The sequence below is a fragment of the Eptatretus burgeri genome, chromosome 7, assembly GCF_056783735.1.
Source record: "Eptatretus burgeri isolate ZD-2024b chromosome 7, Ebu_testis_v1, whole genome shotgun sequence".
Lineage (NCBI taxonomy): Eukaryota > Metazoa > Chordata > Myxini > Myxiniformes > Myxinidae > Eptatretus > Eptatretus burgeri.
The window spans coordinates 94,049,644-94,062,404 of record NC_140967.1 but is presented as its reverse complement, the minus strand read 5'-3'; the positions used below and the strand labels follow the sequence as shown (position 1 = coordinate 94,062,404).

General features: G+C 41.8%; 1 protein-coding gene across 8 annotated transcripts in view; it reads right to left on the bottom strand.

The window, feature by feature from the left end:
* The window catches only part of LOC147023821 (uncharacterized), a 373,912-nt gene that overhangs the window by 29,228 nt on the left and 331,923 nt on the right, over nt 1–12,761 (bottom strand). For all 8 annotated transcript variants that reach the window (XM_085889658.1, XM_085889651.1, XM_085889657.1 and 5 more), the window contains one exon: nt 6,445–6,455. In XM_085889658.1, the coding sequence (XP_085745784.1) occupies nt 6,445–6,455 (11 nt within the window). The remainder of the gene's footprint in view (nt 1–6,444; nt 6,456–12,761) is intronic.

The window sequence follows — 12,761 nt, the reverse complement described above, 5'->3', positions numbered from 1 at the left end:
TCTGAAGCCTTGGCCTAGCATCAGGTGTGCTGATATCTTCTTTATTTACGAGACATCGTACAGATATAAATGAACACTCATTATAATCTGCGCACGTTGCACATCATGTGCAGCGAATCTCACCTCCCTGCACCTTACATTTATTGTTATTTAACAAAAATAACGCTTCTGTACACCGCCGTTGAGGCCCTGTTTGCAAGTCACCATCTGCAATTCCAATAGAAGAGACATAGTTACTCTTTTTTTGGAAAATGTTTTTCGAGTTTTTTTTTTATCCTGAAAAATAGACTGTATTGAACAGACAGTCGTGTAATAAGATTGGCCTTTAAACCCCTACTCAAATCGTCCATTCGTATGAAGGGGGACAGACAAATACACAAATACACAAATACACAGTGTTTTATATAAGGGGAGATGGTTTGGCATTCGTGTTTCTGTATTGTCTATTTGGTTCCGGGCTCGTCCATAGCACGGGGACCTCGCTAATTGTTATTATTCCATTATCATTGGACGGAATTGATGAAGTAATTTGTGGTTGTAATAATTTTGATGAAAAATCTTAACTTAGATGACATAGAGGCTAGAGTAGGGATTGGAGGAAAATGTATCAACAACCAAAGTTATGCTGATCATATTGTTGTGGATTTCAGAATCGGATCCGAGTAATGCACACAACAATCAGGTCCTCAGACAGTTATTTCCATAAATTCATGTTCAGAATAGACCCATCCCCTTGTCTGGTGGGATTCTAACTCTTTGATGCATTGGAGAAGGGTAGAGAACAGGTTCCCTTCCTTTCCTTGGGAATAACCTTTTCCTCTTCACGACACGTTCATGACGTATTATTTTACGTCAGTTTTCATTTCTGCATCAGTGATATTTACTGTTCCTGCACACGATAAGATAGCCGTTAGTCCAACGGAGACTCATTCTATGCCCTTTTCATCAAGACACATTGGACTTACAGGACATTTGAGTCATTAACACACCACAAGCTATTCCTGAGCAGTTCATTCTGACCTTCAAACATGGCTATGGTCTCGGATCATTCATCCACCTTCTTCCACCAACGTTTGACACCCTGTTCAGCAGCTCTATGGACGCTAACTGGCTCTTATTCGTATCGGGCTGAACAAAGAGGTGATAATTGCCCGTTGACGTTTTGTGAGTGCTTCATGTTTTCACTCGGTTGTTCTGGCAAATGGCTTCTTTCTGGTGTTCATCCAGCATCCCGAACATGGCGTTATAAGCCAGGCCTGTGTTTTAATTGGGATTTGCATCTCGTTTGATGGTCAGGAGAGAATGACTGCGAGAATGGACGGTTGGAGGTCACGTGCAGCGATGCACCAATAGGCAAGCTGGATTTGGCTGAAGTCATGCTTGAGGCTCCGCCCACACTGGTCACCTTTAAAAGGACAGCAGGGCTGCCTTGTTGGCAGTTGGTGAGAAATCCTGCTGGCAGTTGGTGGGAGATCCTGATCTCAGTCGGTGAGAGATCCTGATGACAGTTGGTCAGAGATCCTGATCCAAGTTGGTCAGAAATCCTACTGACTATTGGGGACAGCAGCAACGGCAGTTGGTGACAGTTGGACTGTTCCTGCTGGTTCTGCTCGGTACCTGATTCTTGGCGTACCTGGTTCCTGGAGGTGACAACATGATGTCGATTGGTGTTCGAGCCTATTTGCGAGTAGGTGCACGGTGAGGCAGGCAGCTGGCAGCAGAAACGAGCTGGGCTGTGGAGAGCTCATTTGGAGAGGTAGACCAAGGCACGCTCACACATTTTGAGTTATTTCAATCGACGCACGATGACTTCTGCCATGGTAAGCCAAGACCGGATTTCTTTTCCCCCCTGAATAATCTGCTGGGTACCCTTGTCTCATGTTGAATTGTTAAGTAAGGCATAGTGGATAAGCATCTGCCCTTTGTCCATTTTTAGATCCTCGTGGAGGATCTCTAAGTCTTACTCACGTTGTTGTTCTTGTGGACTTTTTCGTTTCACAGCCTACAGTTTTCATCGAAACTTCCTGAAACTTGGCATTAACATGTAAAAATTCCATGCGCAGACAAGAACCATCTCCGATTTTGAAAATTCCTCCTAGAAAAAAAGTTATGACATCAAAATGTCTCCGCTAATGGAAATCGCCTCTACCATTATCTCCGAAGCTCGACAAGCTTTTTGAATTCTGTTTGCGGAATCGAACAGGGCATGAGCAGAGATGAGTTACTGCACATATGATACATCACTATGATGTCATATCAATTTTTATGACATAATTCCTATTTTTTGACATTTTTTGTTTCACAACCCAGAGTTTTCATCAGATCTTCGTGAAACTTGCCATGTATATGCAGAAAGCCCACGCACAGACAGTAACCATCTCCGATTTTGGAAATTCTTCCCAGAAAAAAAGTTGACGTCATAATATCGCCGCTAATGGAAATCACCTATACCATTATCTCTGAAACTGGGCAAGCTGTTTGTATTTTGTTTTCGGGAATCAAGCCGGGCATTAGCACAGATAATTTATCGCAAATGTGATACATCACAATGACGTCATGTTCGTTTTTATGACGTCATCATTAAGAGGACAAGGATCTTAGCTCATTCGAGCTTGTTTCTATAAATGCTTGTTGAATTATTTATTTATTTGAGATTATTTTGTTGATTGAACATTTTATTGATTTGAATTCATCCATTTAATCGACAAGGAAATAAAAAAGTCCTTCAGTTTATTTATTTTTCCTTGTTGATGTTTCAACCTGTTCCTGATTGTCATTTCCTTTCATTGATCCAGCATTGCCCGAACCTAGATAGACTGGGAGATTATAATTCCCAAACTAATTAACCTGTCATAGTCGGCGTGCACCAGCGGTAAATGCTCGGCCGCATTACTTAAGATCTAATCAAGATAAGATTGGTGCATCGTCGAAGGCACATTCCTCAGTCGGGAGGCCACGTGACCTATAGTTAAACGACAAATTAGATGGTGGACACTGGAACTCGTGCTTCATAGTTGTTAAGCAACCTACCACACCACAAAGTTAATTGTGAGCGGTGGCCCCAGGTCCGGTTCTTCCGAGGAGAAACGAGGATATACCCCCTCATCATACACTTGGTACCCGTGGCCATAACAATGTCACTCTTGGCAGAAAGTAAAGAGGACTTGATGAAACTGCTGCAGACAGTGACGAAGGAAACTGAAAATATGGTCTTTATTTAAACCTAAGAACAACTAAAATCTTGTTATCTGAGAAGATTGACATGTTCATATTGGGAGACGATCACAGGGAAATTGTGGAAAGTTTCATTTCCTGGGTTCTAAGATCGAAGTGAGTGGAGAATGGGGAGGACGAATTAAGAGACAGTGTGCGTTGGGGAGAACAGCAATGTCAGGATTGACCACGATTTGGGAAGACAAAGACGTGACAAAACAAACGTAGAGGAGGCTGGTGAATACTCTGGTATTTCCAGTTGCAATGTATGGATGTGAGTTGTGGACAGTGAAGAAGAAAGGAAGAAAGAACATTTACAGTTTTGAAAAGTGGTGTTGAAGACGGATGTTGAATATCCCATGGACTGCAACAAGAGCAAACAAATCAGTGCTTGAATAAATTAGATCACCATGTACATTAGAAGTGGTGATTCTGTCAGAAAGCAGGAAACAGAAACTGTCATACTTTAGTTGGAGACATCATACATGCAGAAAACGAAACTTTGGAGAAGTCAACCATGCTGGGTATGATTGAGGAAAGATGGGGAAGAGGCAGACCATGTTTGTCCCTGATGGATAGGGTAGAGGTTACAACCAAGCTGTATCTGGCAGAGCTTCGGAAAGCAGTGCAGGACATTGATATTTGGAGAAATCTGATCACGAATGTCACCAGAATTTGGACAAGACTTGACGGAACTGGACAACTGGTAAGAATAATTTTACTTCCGGTGGATGTGTGGATCAGCAACTCAGCCTATGAGTTCCTCAGACACTTAGTGATTGTGTAAGGGGGATAAAAAAACTCTTCAAGCTTGAATATCCACCAATGTGCAAACCATAACCTCTATATAATCCTGTACGATGTGACATGAATGTTGATCATGCAGGTTGCAAGAACCAACTCGATCAAGGAAGGAAGGAAGGAAGGCAGGGGTGGGCAGTGGGAGATTTAAAAAGAATAAAGTTTGTTATTGTTTGGATCAAGATCATATGGAGGATAGTTTAGAGGGAATATAAATTGAGTGGGGTGGGAGCGGGGTGGTGTTGGTATATGTGGGGCGAGAAGGGAGAGACGTTTGGAGGAACATAGTAAGGACAGGGAAGAAGCATATAAGGAGGAAATGGCAGGGGGTGAGGAATAAAAATCCACAATATTTGTGGACGTAATAAACAGATGGCCACTAATGCATTCACAGGGTAGTTCTTTTCCACGTTAAAACCACAAATTTAAACAACACTGAGTCCAAAATGACGTCATAAATGATAGTTATGACGTCCCACTTAACTATCCATATGGCAGATAGTTATTGGCTACGTCAGCGTCACGTATTTGGGATGGCACAGAAACACTACAGTCGTTTACCTATTGCTATATTTCTGAATTTTTTTTTCTTTCATATCCATCATTACCTGAGGCCTGTTAGGACACCTAAGAAGTACGCACACTCGCCTCTAAGCTGCCTAGTCTGGGTTCAAACCTCGCCCCAGGTGTAAACTATCATCCAGGTGTCACGCAGGCATGCCAACCGTCAGAAGGACACGAAACTGGGTGTCCTGTCAACAACAGCATACTGTCTCATACAGCATACGGTAAACATGCAAACTGTCTACAATATGGTAAACCACCTCACGTAACCTTGACCCAGCCACTGCTCAGCTAACCAATGGTCTGTCAAGTGTGTCTTACTTTTGAGAGATTCATCAACTTATTTATTTTATTTTGCTATATTTTATCAAAATTACTTTTAAAGACATCATTTTAACGAGTCCACTGTGTTAATAAAACGCTTACGGCCCAAAACAGATGCTTGTTTTGTCCTTAGGCCAATGTTTGAGCTTATTTGGTTTGGTCTCTTGACTCTGTCTTGACTATCATGGTGAGTGAAATACATCTACAGCTGTTGCGAAAATTTTGGCTATGTTCTTCCTGTGCAAACTTTCAACACCTTTTAATAATCAAGGTGACATTGTTTGTTGAAGTACCCTTATCTTAAAAAAAAGATTTTTCCCAGTGCTTGTGAGTTAATGTTTCCACCTTTCCAAATTTGGCATTTCCTGAATGTATATGCTCACGTAGATGAAGCGCCATGGCTCCGCACATGCCATTAACACTAAAAGAACAGCAGCAGAAAACAATAAAAGAAAGACAATACTGTGATTGGCTCCTTCATGCCTCCCCCCACTGCCAAACCCCACAGGGTTATGCAACCACTTCTGTGTGTGTGTCTGTCCGTCTGTCCATGGCATAACTTTTTCTTTTTTCTTTTTTTACCATTTTAGCTTTATCATAAATTTTAAAACAAACTTTTATTGATAAGAATATGGAGAAAATAATGAAAAATTGCGTCAAAATGTGAAATGGCAAAGTCATCGTGACTAAAAACGCCATTATTAGCCCCGCCGCAGGGTGTCAAGCGCAAGACGCCCTGTTTTTTTTTTTGAGTGTCTGTCCAGGCCATAACATTTTTACCAACTGAACTTTGTCATCAAATCTTCAACAAAGCCTTATTAGGAGAATATGGAGAATAAATGAATAAAATGTAGATCTTTTTTTTAAACTGTCGTTTTCATCAAGTTTAGTTTGAATAGTAAGTGGACGCAGACTGTCTTTGTATTTTGAGATGCCTTCTTGTTGTCACGTGAAACCCTCTCCCCACATACAAAGGAAATAAATGAAACAAACCTGATGCCTTTTTAATTTGTCTGGTTTGAAGGAATTGATTTGAACTGAATGAATGTTATATATATATATATATATATATATATATATATATATATATATATATATATATATATATATATATACTTTTTTTGACATTACATAAAGGTGGTTGGAATTATCCATTGTTCCGAAAAGAGAAACAGTCAAGCAACAATTTGTACTAAGCTCTATTGCACCAGTTTTGAAACAAAAATGAAAGAGCAGACTTGGCCTGAGGATAAGTCTGCTATTTCCTGTTTGGTTCAGAATCAGTAAAGCACAGCTGAGCACAAATTGTTGGTCGACCTTTTACTGCTTTACTGAAAAACATATATTCTGAATCACCCGTCAGCTGTTGAGGCGACTCAAATCCGTGATAGTGCCCCGTCACGGCCATTGCTGCTCAAATTTTAACGAGCATGGATTTATTTTGTGAAAAAAATACATCTATTTCAACTTTTTTTTTTAATGATTTATACATGTGCAACTCAAGTTCATTTGAAAAAAAAAAGTGTGCAACGATAAACTTACCCGCTTCAAGTCTTCGGAAATGCAAGGGAAGAATTGAGGAGATGAAGAGAAAACAAACAAACAGGTTAATGAACATCAGGACCTCAACAATTATAATCATTACCATTTAAGGGTAACACTTTCAACCATACATGGGCAAATAAATGGTCCTCATGTGGTGTGGTGTGTTGACTTTGGTAAGTGGTATATTAATCAACACACACACACACACACACACACACACACACACACACACACACACACACACACACACACACACACACGTTTATTTGGCCTGCTCTGTGATCCGCTTTCACGGCATTGGGACACCATCCGTTCCTCGATTTACAGTCATCTTAATGTGCCACTCCTCGTTCATCAAAAGATCATATCGTAAGAGGGCGGCAGTTCAACGCTGAGATAGACTTCATTTTAGAAAACCAAAGGGCATCGACGGTTTGATGAAACTTCGACAATTTCTCGAGGAATTCCCCGACTACATGTACGCACTTGTCCCATCGGTGTGGTCTCAGTGATGTCACCTGCGTGTTCATTGTTGGACGGGGACGCTGCCACGTCGGGACACGCACTTTGTAAACGTTTTCATCATTCATAAACGTAATGCTACCCAAAGATAAAGACACTCTTTGAGTCATACAGTACAAGGAAATGAAAATCATCACGAGACGAGTGTGGATGGACGGTATCGGGAATCATTTTGAATTTCCCAAGGCATCTCCACTTGAGTTGTAGTGGTTACAATTGCCACACGATGGCGAGCTTTATCATGCAGTGAGTTCACGCCCTGAGACAACGTACCTGTACCTGTCCGAGCATCGCTCGTCTCATTGCATCACAAGTCACGGTTGTACACGAGAACTGTGCATCACAGATGGTTTTCCCGCATTCAACAAATTCCACATGAATTTCCCGTTTAAGAATGTCCAAAACGCTTCGTCCATAAGCTTTCCTGTCTTCGCTCCATGCATTCTGGTGTGGTGTGATATTGTGGACCCAGGCGTTGTCGAATCACACTGTTCTTCATGAAATCATCTTCCTCCCTCCCATTGTGTTCCACGAGCTCTGTTGATCAAAACTGAGGTCCTCCGGTGCCCACCCACCATCGGCCCACTTTATTCAATATCAAGAAAGAATGAATGATTTTTGCCACACCATCTCCAACATTTAACAAGAAATAGAACAACTATTCTTCTACAATTTAACGTTGAGTAATCCGAAATTTATACCAAATTACCTCTTCAACAAGTTTCATGTTTGCTCGACTCACAGCAGTTGCTTGAACATGAGAACGCTCACCAATTCACAGCCATTTCAAACTGTCTGCACCACTTGAACACACGACTACATGAAGAATACATGCTATCAAATTGGGTCGAGAGTCTACTGTGAATTTCAGTTGTTTTGGTGTTTCCGTCGCAAGGAACTTGATAATACAAGTCCGTTCCACAGAATAAAGTTGAATCATTATTACCTCCGCCACTGAAGGTGAAGGTTATGTTTTTACCCCTGTCTGTCTGTCTGTCTGTCTGTCAGTGAACAGGATATCTCAAAAAGGAATGGACATTCGGATGAAATTCCGTGGACAGGTTGGGAGTGTGACAAGGACGAATTGATTAGATTTTGTTTCAGGCCCGAATGCAGATCCGGCCGATCAATGGGATACAAAACGGAGGTATGCGCTCTACCGAGTGCCGCTCTAATTTGTTCACTATCTTGGTTTTACGCAGAATGTTTTCACCAGTGTTTAAGTCACTTCCTGTGGAACTTTGCTGACTCAGGATATTCACTATAAGTGCACAAAATTTCAGCATTCAATTATTATATTTATATACAGTATGATCTACAACAGTAAGTCCACATCAACCTTGAAGCAATGCCCTCATATATGCATTCACCTTCACTTTCAAACACAGCATCCTCACAACTTAGTCAATCAGAACAACTCTCCAGCTGACAGGTGTATTTGTTCGAAATGTGCGATGCTTTGTGGTGTAAACTTGCTAAGAACCACATCCTCCCTTTTGATTGAAGAAAGAAAGCATTCCAATCTTTGGCCTGACTATTCTCCCGTCTGCCGGTATTGGTCGGTGGACGTTGAAGATCCCATGGTATCCTAAACAAAGATTAGGCGAGCCATCGCCTGCACCCTGACCAAATTGCAAATTCCTACTCTAACCTACAGGGGACAATGCATCACAGGCGCAGCCATAACCCCAGAAAATGATGCTACCCGTAGCCATGTGCTGCTTTCAAAAGAAGATGTCTTATGCCGCAGAATATACAAAATGCTAACAGTTTGTGGGGCTCCATTGTTGCTCAGAGCAAGCTTACATTACCATGTTGTAAACTTACAGTGAACAAAGCTGATATTCAATGCAAGTACTCGCTCTGATAATGAAGAGCGCAATGTTGCGAAGCATCATGCTTACTGCACCGGTATTCTCTTGGTGTTCCGGATGTAATAAATAGGAGGGTCAACACGAAAGTCATGCCTCTTATTTTTTAGTTCGGAACCAAAGCATCATAGGAAAACAACGCAACTATTATAATATCACAATGAAATGTTTGTATCTCCCGCCCATTTTAAGGAGAGCGACACTGTGATCGGTCACGTGACATAACATTACGTTTTTAAATGGCAGTGTTAGTGTGAGAAACTCTGAAGGTTGTCCCAAAGACCCAATAGCTCAGTGGGCTGTTGCACGTTAGCAATGAGGTCCTTGGATTTGATTCCCAGGTCAAGTGGGGATTTCTTCACACTTGCCCCAAGGAATTTATTCCTGTTTATTTAAAAATGAATATATATATATATATATATATATATATATATATATATATATATATATAAATGTATATATATATGTATATGTATAGACACCTCCCATGCTCTTCCAGCTGAAAAAGCTACATAAAGCAACCAAGAAGGCCTACACAAGGTAAATGGTTTGCTGTTTTAAACCCTTTCCAGAGTTCTTCCACAGCTGTCAAGACATTCGCAAATAGTACACACATGAGAATCCCAACGCTACACACCCCTCAGCTGCCGGACCAGTTTCATTGCTTATTGGTGAATCATCAGCGACAGCGCAGACAGCAATGCATACCAATGAGGCTCCCAAGCATTTACCAAATGCAAATGTCAAAAGCAATCAATGTATAAATAATAAAGACCCACACACATCTCTCACCTGCGAATGGAGGGAATAGCTCATCAGCTCTCACGTAATCAACTAAACCTAGGTGGCTGGGATTATATAAACAAATTGACACCTCCCATGCTCTTCGAGCCGAAGAAGCTGCGTAAAATCAACCAAGAAGGCCTACGCAAGGTAAGCACTTTGCTGTTTCAAATGCTTCCCAGATTCCTCCACAGCTATAAAGACATTCACAAATAGTACACACATGAGAATCCCAATGCTGCACACCCTCTTAGCTGCTGGACCGGTTTCATCGCTTATTGGCGAATCATCAGCGACAGTGCAGACAGCAATGCATACCAATGAGTCTTCCAAGTATGTACCACATGCAAATGTCAAAAACATTCAATAAATATACTATAGTCCGGGAGCCAACCTGTGTACGAGGCTGTTTTAGGGTTGGACCTTACAGCCTCTGCTATAAAATTTTACACCCCCAGGATGTTTAGATATATGTTTGCAGTTCATGAAAACCAATGTTGGCAATTCATAAGCTCTTGCGAAAAATTTTGGCGGACGTTTTTGTTTGAGGAAGATTTGAAAAATTTGATAAAACAGCAATTGTCAATAAAATTTCTAAAAAAATTAAAAAATCACATTCATGAAAAATAAATGTGAACTAAATGTAAGAATTCAATCAGTGCATTGTAAAATGACAAAAAAAAAATTGCCTTTGTGGAAGTAAACCTCGTAAAAGTACATAATTTTGTGAAAAATGCCTTAAAAATAACGTTTTTTGAAGATGGCCTTTAGAACTTTTCTTATCATAGGCAGATGCTGCATTAGAATACTAATTTCTCTTAATGTGATATGAACATGGTATCCATGGCTAATTAAAACAGCAAATTTGAGTGAGTTCTATCAATTTTTAAAGAGAAAATTAACATTTTTGTCAACCAAAGTTACCCCTACCCCCAAACTCCTCTTACTCTATTAAACACAGTTCGGTTAAGGTTTGCTGGATCCAGGTTGGGTACTTCACAGTTCACTCTTCCAAAGGAAAATTCAATGGTGTTTGGAGTGACATGGCCCTGGAGCAGACATACAACAATGAAGGGAAGACATCTCTGTTCAAAGGCATATCTCAGGCACCAGCTGCTCGAGATAAATATGTGAAAACAGCACCATTTCTCACAGCTGTATCAGAGAACATAAAGTCTATGGCTAATCTAGGCCAACAGGAATCTACTCATCATGGAGAAACACAGAAGCAGGCAACAGAAGAACATATGCATGTTGAGGAGATCAAGAAAGTGATATGCCAGCAGATGATAAACCCATTCCAGTGTAACAACCAAGTGGATCTGCTCAATAGAGCAACTGGTGAGAAGGCTGCTTCAAAAGACTTGGTCCATGCTCAAGCTAAGGGCATGGAAGCCATTATGAAAGCAGAAGAGGTGGTCTCTATTAAGATTGAACCACTGAAGCTGGTAACTTTCTCCTCACAGAAGAAATCAAACCCATCAAGGAAACAGAGTTTAATCAGGATCTATCAAGATGAGACTGCAACTACACGTGTGCTGTGTTTCTATCGAGATGCCGACCCAGTCACAAGACAGATTGCATTTTCCCATGAGTGGACAGACTATCCATCATCCCTGTTTGAGGTTGATCCACGCTTAGCACAGGGGTTTGTAATGCGCAAAGGCAACAAGTCTGATTTCGTGGCAGTGCTAATTGCTGAAGCTGAGCAGGATGTTGTTTTACAGCTGCCATCATTACCACAGAGTGACCTATACACAGTTTATCTGGTAGACACAATGGCATTTGTAAATAAATACCAAAAAATGGGTGCAAAAACATTTGAACTTCCCCAGCTGTATCTTCGCAAGCTCCTGCAGTTGAAACCTGAAATGTGCAACTGTGTCAACATCATTGGTGATCAGTATGATTTTGATGATAGCCATACTTTGAAGGGTGATGAGCAGCAGAGGAGAAACCAGACAGACCAGGCAAGACAATTCTCACCATCCAAGAGTCTAGAAATTCTGGACTGGAATTTACTCATGAAGAATCCAAGAAATAAAGGAAATCTTCAGAACTTCATTGGCACTTCCCTTTGTGAGAGTCCTGAAGCTATTCCGGATGGAGTGACCATCATTCTTGGTAGTATGATGGAAAACAAAGGTCACACTCTTTCCATCACATCAGCATCAAGTTCAGTTCTGGACTTACCTTGTGAAGAACATGAAGAGGCAGAGACAAGGATTATTGCTCATCTTGCATATTGTGTGGAATATCTTGATCACCATCGAGCTGTTGTGCATGCAACAGATACAGACATAATTATGCTGTGTATATATCACTTCTGCTGCTTGAACACATTGCAAGAACTCTGGATACAACGGCAGAATCAATACCTACCTATTCATGAGCTGGTAGAAGTGTTGAGCAGGAAGTACCAGAAAATCCTCTTGATGTCGCAGCTACACTTCTGTGCACATATGTGTTGTGTGGATGTGACACAGTGAGCTACCCATTCAGAAGGGGAAAAGAAGAGGTCAGGTCAGGTATGGGAGCATGTGCCAGAACAGCGCGTCGCTGCATCCACTTTCCGCCGGTACTCCAGGGGCCTCCATCTGGCCATCCCCCAGGCAGATGCCAGGCCCATCCCCTTGAGATGATGGTCAACCTGCTGCAACCATGAGGCACGTGGTCAGCCCACTGGCCTCCTCCACTCATGAGACTCCCTCGCTGAGAGAATCTGGTGAGCAGGATCAGCGTCAGGAAAACGAGCCACATGTCCATACAGCCGCAGCTGACGCTCACGGACTATGCAGGTAACAAATCTCATCCGAGTCTCTCTCAGCAACCGCTCGTTGGACACAAAATCCGACCAGCGATAGCCAAGGATTCTTCGAAGAGACCTGGTACCAAAGGAATTAAGTCTCCGTCTCAGATCCTTGGTCAAAGTCCAAGTCTCGCACCCATAGAGCAAGACTGGAAGTACCAAGGACCTGAAGACTCGGACTTTCGTCCTCCCGCACAGGTACTGGCAGCGCCACACCCCATGATCCAGTGAATCCATGACTCCCCAGGCCCGACCCAGACATCTATTGACCTCCGGCTCACAACCTGCGGAGACATGAATATCACTGCCAAGGTAAGTGAATCTATCCA